General features: G+C 44.1%; 1 protein-coding gene across 8 annotated transcripts in view; it reads left to right on the forward strand.

Annotated features, from left to right (window-relative positions):
- Window positions 1-802: 802 nt before the first annotated feature.
- Window positions 803-20,037, forward strand: part of LOC102456789 (NACHT, LRR and PYD domains-containing protein 1b allele 5-like) — a 42,693-nt gene continuing 23,458 nt past the window's right edge. Inside the window, exons 1-5 of one of the 8 annotated variants that reach the window (XR_012906271.2) lie at window positions 803-1,115; window positions 13,176-13,207; window positions 17,333-17,383; window positions 18,584-18,634; window positions 19,118-19,147. Coding sequence is in view for 7 of the 8 variants with exons in the window: in XM_075937814.2 (XP_075793929.2) it covers window positions 1,087-1,115; window positions 13,176-13,207; window positions 17,333-17,383; window positions 18,584-18,634; window positions 19,118-19,147 (193 nt within the window). In the remaining variant the exon portion in view is untranslated. Of the gene's footprint in view, window positions 1,116-1,200; window positions 1,542-13,175; window positions 13,208-17,332; window positions 17,384-18,583; window positions 18,635-19,117; window positions 19,148-20,037 lie in introns of those variants that run through there. The other 7 variants (XM_075937817.2, XM_075937816.2, XM_075937815.2 and 4 more) reach the window with 7 other exon arrangements.

Raw genomic sequence — 20,037 nt, forward strand, 5'->3', positions numbered from 1 at the left:
CTATATGTAATAGTGTAAATTGTCTGTTTTTAGTATAACAAATATATGTGCCAAGATTTCCAGAAACATGTTGTAGCTAGTATAGTCAATCCATTTTAACTATGTCCTGACTTCTCCAATGTATGCGATAGGTGCAACTTTTAATGTCTGCTAGGACTTTCACTACTATAAAAAGTCCAACCACTTAAACTCAGAAAGTGACAAAATTAATAATAAAGGTAACAAGTTTGTGGTTAGGAAACTAATGACATTTTGTCTTTCAAAAGATAAAAGGCTGGTTTTAAACAGAAAATGTTGCTTCAGTCTTGCCTGTCAATATTTCTGGCACAGCAGCACTCTTTAGCATATTGCTCTTCTCTTCAGTCTGCCTACTAGCATCCACAGCATGCTAAGGGGAAGGGAAGGGTGGTTTTTGGCACTTAAGAAGCGTCTCTTCTGTTTTCTGCTCTCCCACAAATTTTCTACAATCACTTTGTCTCTGTTTCTCTCTGTTCCAGCTGTAAAATGGCACTTTTCTGCCTCCATGGGGGTATGAGGATTATGAAGGGATTAAGATTCTAGTGGTGCTGGAGTGCTAAGGAGGCTCTGGTGCTGATTCTTGTGTAAGGCTTTTCATCAGTAGAGGTCAATGTGTTTCACAAAAGAGGTAGGGCCCCTTGTGCCCAGGCCACGGATAGGAAAACTGAGGAAAAGAGCCCTAACTCGCTCAAGGTCTCCCAGCAGGAGGTGCTAAGACTAGAACTGTTATCGCCTGCGTCTTAGACCTAAGCTCTCCAACCGCTACATCCTACCCCTTAGCGGCTGGGTTCTTACTAGCTTCTGCCTCACTTTACGGGGCCCCCCCCTCTCCGGGGCCAGGCCAGGCTCTGGCTGCAGCAGCAGGGGTTGCGTGTGCTCCGGGTTGGGTGACCCGGCCGCCTCCCCCACGCCTGCGGCTCTCGCTGTTTCTCCCATCCCCCGCACTCTTCCCCCCCCCCCCCGCGGTTCCCGCGCTGAAGCGAGCATCCGCCTTTCAGCAGCAGCCCGCGCGAGCCGTTCGCGCCCCGTGGCCCGGTGCAGGAGGGGCGCGGGAGCGGCGCGGCCACGATGACCAGCGGCCAGGAGGCGCGGGGCAGGTGAGCAGGCGGGTCTGGGCGCGGGGCGCACCTGGGCTGCCCAGGGCGGCGGCGGGGACCTGGCGAGCGCGCAGCCTGGGCACCAGGGACAAAGCGCTGCGGGCGCCGCGCTCTCCGGCCGTTCCCTGCCTGGGGGGGCTCCGGGCGGCCTCGGGCCCCTGCGAGAGGCGGCTCGCTCGGGCCGGAGCGCGGGAAGGGCGGGCGCCGCGATGGGCTGGGGCAGGAGGCGGCCGCGCAGGGACAACAAAGGGCGCCATTGCTGGGCACGGGCAGGGGAGGCTGCGCTGGGCATAGGTGCTGTGCGCGCCCCGGGGAGAGTGCCCGGCCGGGCGGCGACAAGCCCCCTCCTCCGCCCAAGCCCCGAGAAGCTGGCGGGGAATTGGATGCTGCGCGGAGGACAGCGGCAGCGATGCCTCCATCTCCCAGGTACCAGCCTGCAGGGGAGAGATGGGCAAGTCCTGCTCCGCCTCCAGGCTACCGCCCGGGGAAGAAAGGGGCTGGCAGCAGGTGCTGCGCCGCAGCCCAGCCCACTTGCCCAGAGCCAAGGTCTCCCCGGCCGTCCAAGATTTCCTGTGTACTTTTGGGCTGGTCACTTAACCCACCCTTTGCCATGGTTTCCCATGTGTAAAGTGTGCATAATAGCGCTTCCCTGCAGGGAGACAGATACATGCATTATTGCAAGATAGATGCTCAAATTCTAATGGGATGGACACGGTATAATACAGCCACAAAGAAAATTATTTTTGATTTTTTTGGGTGTGTGGTGGGAGAATAGGTGTTTCCATCACTTTGTCAAGGTAATATTTGGTAAATTCAGATCTGTTTCTTCTGAGATGAGGTGTACCAACTATTTGCAGCACTACATTAAATTTCTGATCTAAATATTTTTAATTCATTAAAAAAAGGAAAAAAATCTAAACAAATTAAAATGAATGTGCATGTAGGGTCTTTGTGATCCATATTTTTAACAAGCCAAGAAAAACCAACCAACCAATCAACACCTCTACCCTAAAAAAAGGTTTATACATTTCCAAGGAACAATTCCAGCCATTGCAGGTTGTTCAGTAATATATAGAATTCTCAAATTTATTTATTATTCAGCATATAATGTGCAATTATCTGGTGGATTCTAAGCACAAATATAAAAGGTAAAACAATAAACTCACAACAATTTCAAACTAAATAACACTGGCCCTCGTATATCCTCCCTAAGTATATTATTTTCTCCAGGCATAGTCAGTTTGAATACATGGATCAGTCTTGAAAATGTTGTGATTATTTGGGCTTTTTCTGTGCTCTTGTATATTAACTTTCTTAAATGAATACAAATGTTTCTCAAGAAAAAAAAATGCCCAGCCTCCAGTCTCCTGATGTTTACCTTTAGGGACTGCTAGTGAAAGGACCTCAACTGTTCTCAACTGCCATTGAGGGAATTGAGTGCTGTCTAGTTTGTTGTGTAAAATGCAAGAATGAGTGTTTGCACTATGTAGTGTTGTCAGTAATGTTGTATGCATAAATGTTTAGCTTTGCCTGCAAAGCCTTAACTACTGTTGAAGCGATCTGAAACTTTGTTTCAGTTTCTGTTTCATTAGTGGCCAGAGGATCAGAATAGAAATCCACGGGTTCATTTACTGAACACTGAGATATAGGAGGTTGTTGCAGAATAGTATCCCTTTCTTTAAATAGAAATCAATGTTGTGTGCAGTCAGCACACACCTCACTTCATGTCCTTGTTCTACGTGCGTGTCACTTTAGTAACACAGGTAGGGAAAAAATGACATGGAAACCAGTAGAATCAGACAACCCTGCACATGAGTAACGATAAAATGTCTTGCAGGCCACACACAGAACCCCGATTGGGCCACATGTGGCCCCCATGGACCTCAAGTTGCCTACCACTGCTATAGTCTCCCTCTGGGCTCCCAGAATTTATCTAACAGCAACTTTACTAATAAAAGTGCAACCAGAAAGTGTCAGTGATCCATATTCTGAGACTTTTTTGCTTAGTGTGAAGATTAAACTCAAGTCCGTTATGCAGCCTCATTTGCCTATTTATCATTCCACCACAGAAATAACTTAGAGTTAAAGTTTGAAAGCTGCATATTACATAAAATATTTACTTACTTTTTTTACTGCTCTACTATTGCTTTGAGGAAAAGATGAAGCCATTTGGAATGCTGGGGGCATTGACACATTTTCAGTAAAATACTCAGGTATCAAATTTTACATTGATCCAGAGTTCTCTACCTGCATGTTGTGAGGGAAAGTATAAACTGCATTATAATATTTATTGACATAGTGTGAAGAGTGGGGAAGACAGTCTACATTTTTTTTACGGTGATGTTATTGTTGTTGCTAATGTTCATTTTGCCTCTGCGTGACTAACCTAACACGGTGTCAGAAGACAAACAATAGACACTACAGACTTTTGTCAGAATGCCAAAGTTCCGTGCACCAGAGAGTGTCAACTTCAACAGACCATCAGACTGGCCTAATTGGAAGGAGTAATTTGAATGTTTCTGCATCACAACTAAACTCCATGACAAGAGTGGAGCGATTCAGTGTAGTTCCATAGTCTATGCAATGATCATGGGTTGGAAAACTGAACATATCTTTAAATCCTTTGCCTTTGAAGAGGAGACCCACAAGAATAATTACTGTGCTGCTGGCTATGTTTATAATATTTTTGTACCGCACCATAATGTGGTTTATAAGTGAGCATGTTTCTACCAGCATGTCCAAAAATGTGAGGAGGAGTCTGGATTCTTTTATAAGAGACTTGTGTGGCATGGCAGAAAACTTTGGAGACAAAAAGGAAAGAGCGTATTACACACACAGTAGTGATTTGCGTTTTAGATAAGGGCCATTCAGAAAAACTGCAAGTGAAGAGAGATTTAACCTTTTACAGAGCAATAGAAATGTTAAGACAACTAGAAATGGTTTAAAAAATCGAAATAGATATCACTGGACACCAGAAAGTAACTTAGAAGAAGTGACTTAGAAATAGAACCACTATTGGAGATATAGCACAGCTGCAAAAAGGAAGTGAGTGTAATAAGTTCTCAGAGTTTGGTGTAGTAAGCGCCAAGCAAAATCTAACACTTTTCAGACTACATGCATAAATTGTGGAAAGATTACTGTCCAAGAGGTGATTGCCCTGCTAAAGCAGCCAAATACTTTAAGTCCATAAAAATTCGACATTTTGCCGCTGTCTGCCACAAACCCTGCTGTTCTTTGTGGGAGTAGTGCTTTGGTTTCAGTTTCAGCCCTGGGTCCTAGCAAGTCTAATGCTGGCCCTGGCAAACTCATTACAATGGATTTGCAACCTATTCTGGAGTCTGAGCCCATAGTTTGAGAATTGCTGGCGTAGGTGTTTGGGCTTGGCCTGAAGCCTGGGAAGGGGTGGGCTTTAGATCCCAAGCTTCAGCCTGAGCCTGAACTTGTGCACAACTGTTTTTACTGCTGTGGTGTAAACTCTGAAAACTTGAGTTTTTGTGGAAAGACTTTGCATTTTCAGACATATTTGGGTGCAGATGTAACGGTCATATTAGAAGGGACTTGTCATAGAGCTGAAATGAGCAGATGCTGGCCTAAATAGCCCCACAGGACAGCTTTTCTTAGGAACAATAGAAAAAGGCAAAAGCTTTAATATTAATGTGGATGTGATTAGAGGACTGGAGGCTGACAATCTCTAGTGTCTTAGTGTTGTTGCCATGATGAATCTAGTGAGAAAGCTGGAAAATTGATGGACTATTTGGTGATATTGGTCTTTTAAAAGATCCACTAGAAATAATATTAAGAGATAATACCATATAGCATACACATGCCATGCAGAATTCTTATTCCATTATTTCATAAAGTAAAACTGAATTAAAGAGAATGGAAGAGAATGACATAATTGAAAGAGTCTTTGAGCCCACTGCATGGTACACATTGATAGTACCCGAGTTAAAATGGGAATATACAAATCTGTGTGGCTCATAAAATACTTAATTAAGCAGTAGAGAGAGGAAAATATATCCTGCCAATACTAGAATTCCTCCATAAAGTGGCAGGAGCTAATATATTCCGCAAGTTAGATGCCTCAAGTGGTTTCTGGCAAATGTCTTTAGCCAAAGAAAGTGCTAAATTAACTACATTCATTATGCTTTTTAGGAGATTTTGTTTTTAACAATTATCTTTTGGGTTTTGCAGCACTCCTGAAATTTTTCCAAGAAATATGGGAAAGCCCCCTACCCTGAAGGACCTGAGCAATGCTGCATAAATCTCCTTGTAGTAACATATAGGGTTGCCAGGTGTCCGGTTTTGAACCGGAGAGTCTGGTATTTGAGTGTTCTTTCTGGGAAAAAAATTAAGAAAATACCGGACATATAAAATGTCTGGTATTTTCTAATTAGGTAAGTCTTATTATTAATAGGGGTATCAGTACCTAGTTGTGAACTGCCTGGCAGTACACAGCTACACGAGGGAGGGAGGCGGGGTCGGGGCGGGATGGAATCCCTGGGGCTGGATTTGCTTGTGCTTCGCCGGGACCTTGCGCAGGATGGGCTGTGCCCCGGATCTGCGAGTGCCTGGGTCAGTCCTGCTTCCTGCCGGCTGATTCTCTCCCCCCGCTTCCTCCTCCCGGCCAGTCCCGCTTCCCCTGACCACCTCCTGGCCAGCCCTGCTTTCTGTTGGCCGGTCGCCCCCCCCCACCCGATCTCCCATGGCCAGCCCTGCTCCCCCTGACCAGCCTTGCTTCCTGCCGGCCGGTACTCCCTCCCTCCTCCTCCTGATCTCCCCCGGCCAGCTCCGATCCCCCCAACACCCTGCTGGCCAGACCTGCTTCCCACCAGCTGGTCTCCCCCTTATCTCCCCTGGCCAGCCCTGCTGCCCCCGACTCCCCCCCGCCTGCTAGCCCTGCTTCCTGCCAGCTGGTTCCCTCCTGCCCCCCACACACACATCCTCCTGGCCAGCCCCGCTCCCTCCCAGCCGGTGTCCCCTCCCCATCTGAGATCAAGTGTATCCGGTATTTTTTTGAAGCCACCTGGTAACCCTAGTAACATATCTAAATTTCATGTTATCAATGCTGTGAATAATTTATGCATATAAGAAGTAAATGCTGCCTTGACACATTATAAGATAATTGGTTAAGGCACTTGTTACTTGTACTGATATTCTTAAATTGGCTGTATTGAGTTGGTGGGTTTTTTTGATGGCTAAACTGGCATTGTTTTATTAGTGATCTAGCAAATAATTATGATTCAATCTACTCACATACCACATGATATTACAAGAAGAGGGTAAGTTGATTGCTTTCAGTGAGCATATCTGTGAAGTGCAGAGTAGTACAGTGTAGTGATGCACAAGGGAGGAGATGTAAATCCAAAATCTTAATTATAGAATCATAGAAGACTAGAACTGGAAGGGACCTTGAGAGTTCATCAAGTCCAGTCCCCTGCCCTCATGGCAGGATGCAGTACCATCTAGAATCTCATGTTTTCTGACTCTTCTGGTTGCTTTGCATGGATTTTTGTGTTTTTTGCCTTCTGTAGTTGATTTGCATGGATTCCTAGTAGCACTCAAATGCAATACTTTGTAAAAGGTGTTTAGCACTGAGATATAAGTCTGTCCATGGCTCTTGTGTAAAGTACTTTGTTATATTTGTGAGGCTTCTTTTACATTTAGACAGGAATTTTCAGCAGAAACAATTTTTGTAGGAAAATGCTAATTCATTGAAATCAAAATTATCTCTGGGGAAAATGTTGCTTTTGATGAGTCACCCAATTTTAAAAAAATGAATATTGAACATTTGGAATTGTTGAAACATCTTGTTTGACATTTTTGAAGTTTAATTATTTTCTTTTGAAGTCACTTTTAATTTTTACATTTGTGTTTTGAAATGTTAAAAAATAGAGAAAGGTTAGAATTGAAATGAAACATTTTGATTTGTCCTGATAAGAAATTCATTTTTGGACTGCTGGTTTGTGAAAATGTTTTTAAATTGTGACATTTCATTCTGATTTAGGACAATTTTTTTTCTCCAAAATCCTGAAAATTCTCATGCCACAAGAAAACCATTTCCTATTCAGTTCTAGTTGAACTGATATCTAGTATTTAGTTAAAAACTATCAAGGACCTGATCCAACTCCCTCTGAAGTCAGTGGAAAGACCCATTGACCGTGTGAGGAGTTTTGAAACTCCCACTGATTTTACTGGGAATTGGATCAGACCCCAAATGCTGGAAAGCTAATCTTCCAAATATAGCATCTTAAAAAACAAACTCATAAAATTAAGATTGTATCTTCAACTAGTCTCTATTGGATTTTGGTTCATATTATATAGTTTCATATAATTGGAAGTCTGAACAAAGCAGAGGCTTTGTGGCAGTTTTGCCATTCATTTTAGTGGGGTCAGAATTTCATCCTAGGATTTTGATAGGAAACAAAGTCAGGACTATAATACAATGTTGGGCAACCTGTGCCCTGTGGGCCACACACAAAACCCTGATGGGCCACATTTTGTTTACTGTTGCCCACATGTGGGATTACCAGACCCTCCTGGTTTCTGTCCTTGTAGTTTTTTTCTCCTGCCATGTTACTAAAGGCTACGTCTAGACTACATGCCTCTGGCGACAGAGGCATGTAGATGAGGCTGCCAGGCATAGGAAAATGAAGCAGCGATTTAAATAATCGCCGCTTCATTTAAATTTACATGGCTGCCACGCTGAGCCGACAAACAGTTAATCAGCTGTTTGTCGGCTCAGCGCTGTAGTCTGGATGCGCGGGTGTCGACATCAAAGGCATTTGTCGACCACCCATGTATGCCTCCTGGGATGAGGTTTACCTGGGTGGTCGACAAATGCCAGTGACACACACACGTCCAGACTACAGTGCTGAGCTGACAAACAGCTGATCAGCTGTTTGTCGGCTCAGCGCGGCAGCCATGTAAATTTAAATGAAGCGGCGATTATTTAAATCACCGCTTCATTTTCCTATGCCTGGTAGCCTCACCTACATGCCTCTGTCGCCAGAAGCATGTAGTCTAGACGTAGCCTAAAGTGATATGCATGTGAAGCAAAGGAACATGAAGTGAGGTATGTGTGGGTTGCACACAACACTGACTGTGAGGGTACGCTTAAACTACATGGCTCCGTCGACGGAGCCATGTAAATTTGTTTGTTCGGCAAAGGGAAATGAAGCTGCGATTTAAATAATCATGGCTTCATTTATATTTAAATGGCTGCCCCGCTCTGCTGATCAGCTGTTTGTCGGCAGATCGGGGCAGTCCGGACGCTCCCCTGCCGACATGAAAGCCCTTTATCGACCTTCCCGGTAAACCTCATCCTACGAGGCATAACGGGGAGGTCGATAAAGGGCTTTCAGGTCGGTGCGGGAGTGTCCAGACTAGCGCGCTGAGCCGACAAACAACTGATCAGCTGTTTGTCAGCTCAGCGCGGCAGCCATTTAAATTTAAATGAAGCCGCGATTATTTAAATCGCGGCTTCATTTCCCTTTGCCGATTAGCCTAATCTACATGGCTCCATTGATGGAGCCATGTAGTTTAGACGCACCTTGAGAGCCTTGTGCTTCCTTTGCATCCAATCAAAGTGCTGCTGTGGTTCAGTTAGCGCTCCTCACAAACTCTAGGTTTGCAAACACAGTTAGCAAAACAACCCTAACTTGGGTGACCGTCTTTCTTATGACAGTCTTGTGGCCTACTGAGAGGAAGGGCGGAGTGGCCTACTGTGGCGGACTGGGCCAGATTTGGGCACTGCTGAGGGCGTCAGCTGAGGGCAAATTGCTCAAACCAGGGCTGCTTACAGCCCTCGACTGGAGACCTTTCCCAAAATAGGCCACAAACCAGTCACATAGAGAGCTTCAGCTGCCAATCTGACCAACAGGAAGCCTCACAAGCAACACCCCTCAGACACCCAGCTCTCCCTGTGCCATAATCAGCCCTGGGCCTTACACACAGGTGAGAGGTTATAAAACCCGATCTCACCAACTCCGAACAAATCCTCCCAGTCCCAAGGAACCAGCCACAGTCCCGATCAATTTACACTTTAGATCTTACCCACAAGAGCACACCGAGCCAATCCTTTAAAATCTAAAGGTTTATTAATAAAAGAAAGAAGAGGTTGAGAGCAAGATTGTTAAGAAGAATACATTACATACATCAATTACCAAGTTCTTGATGCAGGTCCTTATCAGACATGTTACAAACTGCTGGCTTAAAAGTCTCTGGTGTACATCCTATATTAGGATGGGTCAGTAATCCTTCCTGGCTCTCCGTCCCTAGCAAGGATGCATCTGGAATCAGTAGCAAGATTGAAGACAAGATGGAGACAGCTTCATGGCGCTTTTATATTCCTGGTGTCTCCCAAACTGGAGCTGGTCACATGATCAAGTGACCTATCTGTGTTTCACATGCCAGCAGCCATGAGGTACTGGCTGGTCTGCAGGCTTCTAGATGCATTCCTCAGGTGTGTATTGGCCTCTCCAAGAGAGCCATTGTCCATGAAGCAGTGCTAGTTAGCATAGCCATTCACTGAACAATCCTTTCTCACAATAGGCAGTTGAGGCCCATTGCTCCCTCCCAGACAGAGAATATTTACAATACAAGAACAGAGCCTATATTCATACCTTCACATACAAAAATCATACAAGTATATGAGTGTCATGCATAGAATCAGCAGAGCATAAGCTTTCATTTGACACCTCATATGGCCCACTTTGTACAGGATTTGGGGCAAATGCCACCAGTGGGTACAACAGTGATCTGTCTGCTCACCTAGTTTAGTGAGTGATACCCACTCACTAAACTAGGTTGCTATGATGCATTAAGTTGCTTAATGGGGAAGTGCTATTCTTTTAGGAGCTTGAAACGAACAGTTTAAAAATATTTATACTTTTAAAAAGTCTTCTTCATTTCATTACCTTTCATGTCATTTAATGTATTTTAACTGAGATGTAGAACATAGATGGCAAAGAATGCACTGAAAAGGTAACACAGCTTTAGACTCCAACACCACTGCAATCTACTATATATTTGAGAGAATTCGTCTGTCTGTCTGTTCGTTCAAGAACTCCTAAACACTAAGGCTACGTCTACACTGGCATGATTTTCCAAAAATGCTTTTAACGGAAAAGTTTTCCGTTAAAAGCATTTTCGGAAAAGCACGTCTAGATTGGCACGATGCTTTTCTGCAAAAGCACTCTTTGTGGAAAAGCGTCCGTGGCCAATCTAGATGCGGTTTTCCGCAAAAAAGCCCCGATCGCCATTTTTTGCAATCGGGGCTTTTTTGCAGAAAACAGTACTGTGCTGTTTACACTGGCTGGCCCTCTTGCGCAAATCATTTGTGCAAGAGGGCTTTTGCCCGAACGAGAGCAGCACAGAATTTCCGCAAGAACACTAACGATCTTACATGAGATCATCAGTGTTCTTGCGGAAATTCAAGCGGCCAGTGTAGATAGCTGGCAAGTTTTTCCGCAAAATCAGATGATTTTGAGGGAAAACTTGGCAGTCTAGACACAGCCTAAGGGTATGTCTACACAGCAAAGTTATTTTGAAATAACAGCCGTTATTTCGAAATAAATTTCCTAGCGTCTACACAGCCAAACCGCTATTTCGAAATAAATTTGAAATAGCGAAGCACTTATTTCAAATTTGGTAAGCCTCATTCTACGAGGAATAATGCCAAATTCGAAATAGATATTTTGAAATAAGTGCTGTGTAGACACTTATTTCGAAATAGGGGGCCTCCAGCCTTCCCAGGGTGCCCTGGTGGCCACTCTAGCCTCAACCAAGAACACTCTTCTCCCTCCCCCCCTCCCTGGAGCCCTTAAAGGGGTAGACTCTGGCAACAGTGCCTGTGCCAGCTCCAAGCTTGCCAACCTAGAGCCAGCAGTCATTGCCCCTGACCCAGTGGCCCCAAAACATGAGCCAGCAAGCCACTGGCAGCCAGTCCTCCACCACTCCCCAGGAGCAGTCTGCCAACTCCCGGAGAAGGCGGGCACCTTCCTGGTCCAGGGTGGAGATCATGGACCTTATTCACGTTTGGGGGGGATGCCCCCAACGTCCATGATCTCCGCACTAGATGGAGGAATGCGTCTGTCTATGGCAGGATAGCTGTCAGTCTGGCCACCAAAGGCCACATGCAAACCCAGGAGCAGGTTTGCATGAAGTTGGTCCGGTGAGATCCCCACCCCTGACTCCTGAGCTTTCCCTCCTCCTTTTTCCCCTTGCTTCCCACTTCCAGCTCCTTCTTCCCAGGTTTCCCCCTCCCCTCTCCCACCCTCTCTTCTCCCCTCTCCTGCCTCCTTTCCCCAGTCTCACCAGAGTTTCATCCCCCCCCAGTTTTGTTAAATAAAGACGGTTTGTGTTTATGAAAAAACTTGTATTTTATTTGACATCAGGAAGGGGGGTTGGCAGGGGTAAGTGGAAGGACGTGAGGGAGGAATGAAGCACAAGCACCCAGTGGGGCAGACCAGGGAGGTTCTCAGTGCTCCTCAGGGTGGAAGCTCTCCCACAGGGCCTCCTGGATACTGACTGCCCCCCGAATGGCAGCCTGCAGAAAGTGCAGCCAGGCTTGCAGCAACATGTCCATGAGAAGCACCAGAGTGCCCAGGGACAGATCTGGCTCCATATTGCAGAGTGTTGTGGTGTTCCGAGTGAGGGCAACCAGAGCATGCAGAGACAAAATGCTTTGCTGTCCCTCATCAAGGTAGGCAAGCAAGCAAGGAAAGTTGAGAATCGGCTATCCGGGGGGAGGGGTCCCTTTAAGCACAGGCCTCAAATAGCCTCAGGCAGCAGCCACACGAAGTAATTTTTGACTTGATGCCCTGCCGGACCTGGTTCTGGCCGTCCTTAAATGCTATTCAGCGTCCACTCAGTGTGGATGCGCTATTTTGAAATAGCAAAACGCTATTTCCAAGATTCGTACAAAGGCTGATCTTCTCCTTCCTGTCTCTGTCAGGAAATAAGAGCAGAGTTTGCAGCTCATCTGCCCCCTGTACTCCCCAGCCAGAATGAGGAATGAAGCAAACTGTGCACATTCCCCTCGCTCCCTGAGGAAGGTGAACAGCCCGCAACATCCCTGTACAAATCTGAGGGGGAGCATCAGCTACCTCACACCCTTAAAGGGCACCTGTGGGGTGGGAGGCTCAGAGCAGTCCTGGAATGGGAGGGGGGATTCCCAGCCAACCCCTTTCATCTGTCCAGTGAGTCTGTCTAGTTTCTGCATGGTTTTATGAGAAGCAATCCCATTTTCCTGGCACATCCCATTTTCCTGGCACAAGGAAACCCTTACATTGCTTTAAGTTATGGTAAGAGGAAACTGTATACCGAATTTGATGGTCCTAGTTCTTACCGTCTAGGAGGAGTTCTTGAATAAACAGACAGAGAGACAGACAAACTCTCTCAAGTATATAGTAGATGATATCTACATTCTTCCATTTTATATGCAAATTCTTAATGTTTCAGTAAAAGCAAATTTTTAAAGACAATTGTTATACTGTAGAAGCTTTTAAAGCATGGATAGATTGAATTACCTCAATATCTTTTACACTTTTTTTCTCTTCATAATAGTCAACACTCACAGCTAGTTGGTCTTTTTACTATGTTAATTTCTGATCCTGAAAATACTTACAAAATAGATTTTACTTATGTAAATATTTCCCCAGTGAGATTACTGACATGGCATCATTAAGTATAATGCTAGAAGGGATCACTAGATCATTGAGTCTGACGTCGCAGGCCACTAAACAAGACACTTAATACCAAGCTCACGATCAGACTTAAAACAAGCATTACAGTCCAGAGGAGGCTAAATTATTCGGTGAGGTTTTGTAGGATTAAAATACTCTTCAGATTATCAGGGTGTTTAGCTAGTTATTTTTCATTTTGATTTTTGGATTATGAGAAGCAATCCCATTCCTGGCACATCCCATTTTCCTGGCACATCCCAGGAGATACAAATATTTCTTCTAAAATACCATGTTGTAGACTGGTCACTTGTTGGCTGCAGTAACAGAAAAATATGAACATATGTTACTGACATACCTATTGTTTGTCTTCCAGTGGTGATGATGTTTCCTCTTTAGAAACAAAAGGTACGCTAACTTTTCTATATATACAATACTTTCAAAAAGATTTGTTATCATATTATCAGTTATGTAGAACTAGAATCCTGGTCTGATTAGCCAAAATATATTTATTTTATAACTCATTAGTCTCATGAATAAGAATTTGTGGGGGTTTGTTTGTTTTCTATCATTCTATATTTTTTCTCAAATCCATCATGTATTCCTTTCATGTTATTTAGAAAATTATAGAAATATCAAGATAAGAGAAAAGGTAATCATGCATTTATAAACTTAAAAAACAACAAATAGTCTGGGAGCACGTTAAAGACTAATACAACATGTAGATGGTATCATGAGCTTTCGTGGGCACAGCCCACTTCTTCAGATGACCAGAGTGTTGGATGTCCAGAACTAAAATAAATAGGGGAGAAGGGGAGAGAGGGGGGAAAGGAAAAAAATGGAAGTGTGTGTGTGTGTGGGGGGGGGAAACAAGAAGAGGCAGTGAGTATAAAAGTATCAAGGGGAAAGCCAAGCTGGAATGTAGCAGGAAAAACAAATAGCCTATAAGCACCTAAAGACTTCTTTTCCCTTCTCTCCTATTTATTTTAGTTCTGGACATCCAACATCTGAAGAAATGGGCTGTGCCCACGAAAGCTCATGATACCATCTACATGTTTTGTTAGTCTTTGAAATGCTACCAGATTATTTGTTGTTTTTTAAGTTTATCCTGTACAGACTAACTCAGCTATCCTCTGAAGCTTTTGAACATGCATTTATAGTTCAGTCTGATGGCTTTGTCTAATTTTTGTGTATCACATTTAAAGCATAGATTAATTATATAATGCCAAATGCTGCCATGAGTAGGTGTTTTGTGTAAGATAAGGAACTGCTGAATTTGACCCACAGTGCCCATACAATTTCCTTGGGGTTTCCTCCTCTCCTTCCTCCCTCTCAGGAAACCAGCGCTGGCTGGAGCGTCAGGCAGGCAGCGGCCCGGGCATGGGCCAAGCGAAGGCAGCCTTTTTCCGCTGCCTTAGATTGAAACACAACACCCCCCCACACACAACTTTGGTAAGACAGAGCTAAAATTATAAAGATATTATGAAGAGAAAATCTAGTTAGAATGTTAGAATGTTATTAAAATAGCCAGTGTTTGAAAGCCAGAAAATGCTAAGCCTGGACATGGGAATACATGCTAGCATAATCTTACAAAAAGTGGCCAAATGTCTTGTTTTCCCATGACAGTTTTGGCCTTTTTAGTGATATCGTACTGTCCCAAGAACATCTTCTGGGACACCCAGAATGTTCTGGCTTTACCAGTCAAAATACTCTGTGTGTTTTTTTTTTTATAACTGCGTAATGTTTCTACAAGAATATGTTCTGTTTACATCACAAACAGTACTAATTGGAATGAACAGTTTGGAGGCCCAGAACAATTTTACTTTATGAAAATCAATCTTTTGGTCAATATTGTTATTAATGACAAAGTTGTGTGTGGGGGGGGTTGCTTTGTTTCAATCTAAGTTAATCATAGAAACAGAGAAATATGTAGAGTAACAATACTTTTTAAAATAAAGATAGCACCACTTTTACACTTCCATTCACATTTAGAAAAGGACAAGTAGTATAAATAGTAATCTTTTTTGGTTTGGGCTAAAGAATCTTAATATATAAAAATAAACAAAAAAATTATTTTTTTTAAGATACTTGAATCTTAATATAAACTAGGGGGCGATGTCCCCTATTCACTATGCTTGCAACCCCCCTGTCTCTAGGGGTAGGCAGGCTTGGCTCTCTCTCCAGTTGCCAGGGAGGGCTGGGTCATGTCAGCTCCGGCCTCTTGTGCCTACCCCACCTCCAGCTACCAGGGAGGGGAGGACTGGCAGCTGCGTCATCCCTGGCCTCTCAGCTCCCCCACCCTAAGCCTTTCACCCCCCAGACCTCTGCATTCTTCTTCTGTTGCAGCCCCAGTCTCTCGCCCCCCTCCTCCAGCTGCTGGAGGAGGTCCAGAGCCAAGCCAGGGGGCAGTGGAAGTGGCAGCTCCTTGCTGCACTCTGGGGCCCCACAGCTCTGGGACACAGTGGGGAACCGCTGTCTTCGCCTGGCCCATGCCCGGGCCGCTGCCTGCCTGACACTCCAGCCAGTGCTGGTTTCCTGCGAGGGAGGGAGGAGAGGAGGAGACCCCGAGGCTCCACACTGGATTCAGCTTGTGGGGAACCGTGTGCCCTGCTGTGGGGAGGAGAGCTCCCTGTCCCACAGCCCACTCCCCTCCTTCCATCCCTATACTCCATATCCTTGCCTCCATTCACACACCCACCATCCTCCGTAACCCCCTCTGCATACCCCACACTGCCCATTCCCCTGCCTCCATTCCTATATCCTCCTCACCCCGACCATCACTGTTTACTGCACCTCCCATCCCCACATAACACTATCCTTCTTTCTCTCTCCCCACGCAGACCTTGCCCTCTCCAACAATGGGCAACCTAACCAGCAAGGGTTGGCAACTACTCCGAATGCTGCTGGGCCGTCCCTTTGCGATGCCTCAGGGGCCAGTGGGGGAGGGGGGAAGAAGGAGCCTGTTGGGGAGTTGGGCAGCATATGGGGGAGGGGTTAACTGCTGGCCCATGTGGTGTGGAGCAGACAGGGGGAGAAGGCCCCAGTGCGGGGGAGAGTGGTTAACCCCCAGCTCCTGCGGTGTGGAGCCAGGCAGGGGTTGGTTCCTCCCATCCACCTGGCGGGGGAATTTCCATTGAGGCAGAGCTGAGGGAGCCTGCCCAGATCCATGCATTGTGGGGCTGGGCTGCGAGTCCTGTTTGCACGAGGAGGCAGAGGGCCAACCCACCCCCCACTTCTCCCACCAACAATCCGCAGCCAAGGTCGCATGGGGGAACACAGGCACTTCTGCGGGTTTCCAGCTGTCCAGGTAGTGGCACGTCTCTGCCCGGGGTCCAATCCTGTGGTGCCATCCTGGCTCGCTGAGAGGAAAGTGGAGGCCTTGCCTCCTCTGTGTTTTTCAAGTGGCTGCAACCATAGTCACTGAAGACCACCCAGGCAGAAGGCGGCTGCTGCCATATGCAGAATCAGGCTGCCCTGCTTCCCGGCCTCCTGCCCCAGCCTAGCCCTGCTGCTGCCCACTCTGAAGCAGCCTGAGGCGCCGTGGGACAGATAGACTGCTCCCTTTGGCTTCTCGAGGCCCCATTTTGGGAGCAGAGTAGGTAGTCTGTGTGGCCTCTCCCTACAGCACCCGAAAGGGGAAAAGTCTTGAAACCCAGGAGCCACAGAGCTGGTGGCTCCTGCCCTCTGCTACCCCAAGCCTCGCCCTGGCAGGCCAGGCTCTCTTTCCCTGGATGCTAGGAGGGTTGGGTTGGGCCAGGCTAAAGCTGCAGCAGGTCTGGCTAGAGGCTGCACAGCCCACCCCCACTCTTAGCACAGGGAAGGCACATGGCTTGTGGCTCCTACTGAGCACAGAGGGGAGAGGGAAGGCCATGTGGCTAAGAATGGAGGGAGGGGCTGTGGGATGCAGAGAGATGCATGATGTCACACTGTCATCCCGTAGGAAAATCTATTTTATATATAGATAGATTTGTGAGTTTAATTTTGCACCCAGCTGTCCATTGTCCTGGTCAATGACTGGTGCTTCTGGGTGCTACCACAATACACATAATAACTAATAATAATTATAATAACTGAGCAATTTAATTCTATTTTATAATAAAGTTGACAGAAACATTCATTTGTGAGTTTTAAGTTTCTGCCAGATAACGGTAAACATCTGCAAATAATAAGACCGATATAATTGGTCAAGCTACGCAAATCCATGGCCTGAGGAAAGAGGGAATTGGGGGCAAACAGCCTCTGGCATGCTGAGGAAGAAGGAAAGGGGGACACAAAGTCCTTGACATAAAGGGGGAGGGTAGTAGGGAGTCCTTGAAATAGAAGGGATGTGAAGGTGCAAATGAAGGGATGCAAGGAATCTATGGTATATGCAGTGAGGTTGGCCAATAGCAGCTATGGCATATGCAGCCCCTACTGCATGTCTGGGGCCATGGACTTTAAGTGATTGAATGCATTTTAAAACATTATCCATTCTTTCATTTTTCTTGTGCAACATACATATTTAATCCCCTACTTTATTTATTTTTTCTAAAGAAGAAAGTTATGGCATTAAAGAGGATGACTCTGCTCAAGAGTGTAAATCAGGTAAGCAGAAAAGTATTATTCTTACTAAAGCTCCTAGTCTTATTGAAGAATCCACTGAAAATAGCAATCAAATAATCCAAATAATATTCTGTTCTTTAAGTGTGAGAAATTTTACATTTTGGTTGACACCAGACTTCATAGAACAAGCTTGAACTACTGTTTTGGTCCTTTTAAAAGGCATCTAAATAAGGTTTATCATGTTGCAAAGGTGTTATGTAAATAAAGGGAGGAATTTCTCATGATGGTTTGATGGGAGTAAGCCTGCGATATCATTTTATGCAAATTCCTTAAATTGTATTTATTTCTTAGTAATGTTTTCTTTTCATCCTATGCTTTTAAATGTAAGGTAATGAAACCTTTTTGCAACTCATTCATTGTCTGTGGGTGAAATCATGGCTGGTCTGTGCAGATAAGTTAGAGTGGAAAGAGGATTCATGGAATTCTTCTCCCAGTATTCTTGCGGTGGCCCAGCCATAGCTTAGATAGCTGAACTGAGTATGTCTACACTTGTACCCTATTTCGAAGTAGGGATGCAAATGAAGACATTTTAAATGTCAAATGAAGTTGGGATTTAAATATCCCACATTTCATTTGCATAATTGCATTATGGCGCTATTTTGAAATAAAATGCATTATTTCGAGAGAAAACCCTTCTCGTGAAATAACCCTTATTCCTCATAAAATGAGGTTTAACAGTTATTTCGAGAGAAGGGTTTTCTCTCGAAATACTGCATCTACACAGTGCGTTTTATTTTGAGTACTATTTCGAAATAGTGCCATAACGCGATTATGCAAATGAAGTGCGGGATATTTAAATCCCGGCTTCATTTGCAATTTCAAATGTTTTCATTTGCATCCCTACTTCAAAATAGGGTACACGTGTAGACAGACCCAACTGGGAGCTTTATGTTATGGCACTAGAGGTGGTCTCACAGGCAGATTCCAGATCATTCAAGGTGTCATAACCAACCTCTTAAACTCTAATGCTAAATCAGTAGGAAGCCAGGGCAGGTTCTAGAGCATTGGTGTCATATATTCTCAGCAAGAAAGCCCCTTTTGTAAGGGCTAGTACATTTCTTTCTCTCTTTTATGTGTATAAGTTGTTGCCCAGCTAATCTACTTACATAGCTAAGTTTATGTTTTGCTTATCTGTGAAGTACTTAATTATTACCATGCCTAATGGGATGTAATTTTATTAAGGAGATGACAGTTCTGAAAGTACTTCCGAAAGTAGCTCTGAAAGTGAGTCAGGTGAGTATTATTATGTAACATTATCTGTGTTTTCTTGCTGTCATTAAGCATCTAGATTGATTTTAAATGATTAAAACACTGCTGTTTATGTACGTAATTTCAAACCAGTTGTTTACCATGATCATGAGAAGCTGAATAGTTTTTTACATGTCCAAATAATTCTCATGGTCATTCACGTGTGAGGATTTACAAAAAGAAATAAAAAATGGCTAAAGTTGTTTTATTCCAGACACAATACTTGTTGAAATCATTTTTTTTACCACATTAGTCCTAAGCAACAAGAGGTCATAGATACATGTAAAATTGGCAGCAAAAGTAGCAAAACAGGATGAACAGAAAAAGAATTGCAGGAAGTGATTGCTGTTGGTGAAAGGGATGCATGTGTTGAAGTTTGTGTGTTATATTGCTAGCTGTCTATTTATAGTTCATACAACTTGGTAATATAATTTGAATTTAAATAATCAGAAGGCTTTTTGTCTGCAGATACTGAGGAACCAGATATAAGAAAATCAGGTGAGTTTATATATTTTTGTTCTTATTTCTGTTGCTGTAAAAGGACAACTTCCATAAGGATTCATACGTAATTCTTACAATAATTTATAGCAGACAATGGGATGCAAGAGCAAACAAATGACTCAGTAACATAGACTGGTTATCAAGCATTCTTTCCTATTAATCTCTTTCCAAATTAAAGAAGAGCCCAGTTAAGAATTTATGTTGTGTATGCTTGTGCTCTTACACTGTGTATTTATTAATACATAAATTTAAAAATTCTTTCTTAATGCAATTTTAAAGGTTCAGAATTAGGAACCCAAAAATTTAGGAAATACCAAAGTTACTGTACTTCCTTGATTGAAAGCATCATAAATAGCTGTGGGACAAATTAATCTGAGTTGTAACATTATCGAATAAAATAGAGTTTATTCAAGAATGGATTCAGCTCAGTCTTTAATTATGTTCACATATTGTTTTTCAGATAGCATGTTTTCCAAACCAAAGATATACACACATCCCCCCTAAGATAATGTGATCATGTAATTAAAGACTGTGTCAGCCTGATTCTGCATCCCTTTCTGCTGGAGTTATCTTAATGGCACTGTAAATGTGAGTATATACTACTCACCATGATTAGTTGCAGAATCAAGTCAGTGGTGCATATCATAGGTAGAGCTGATAGTGCCACCTATAGTTAAGGTAGCCTGATATTTCCCATTATAAGTCTCTGTTTTCAGTTACTTTTTTTGCCAAACTTTAATGATTCAGGCTGATACTTTCCAGTCTGTCTCAGACTGAAGCTTTTTTCAAAGTTTCAGCAAAAATGGTTCAGCCATTTCAAAAAACAATATTAGGGGAAAAAAACTTTGTTTAGCTCATATTGAAAAAGAAAAATTATTTCAGCCATT

The sequence above is a fragment of the Pelodiscus sinensis genome, chromosome 10 (assembly GCF_052426305.1).
Source record: "Pelodiscus sinensis isolate ZL-2025 chromosome 10, ASM5242630v1, whole genome shotgun sequence".
Taxonomy (NCBI): Eukaryota; Metazoa; Chordata; order Testudines; family Trionychidae; genus Pelodiscus; species Pelodiscus sinensis.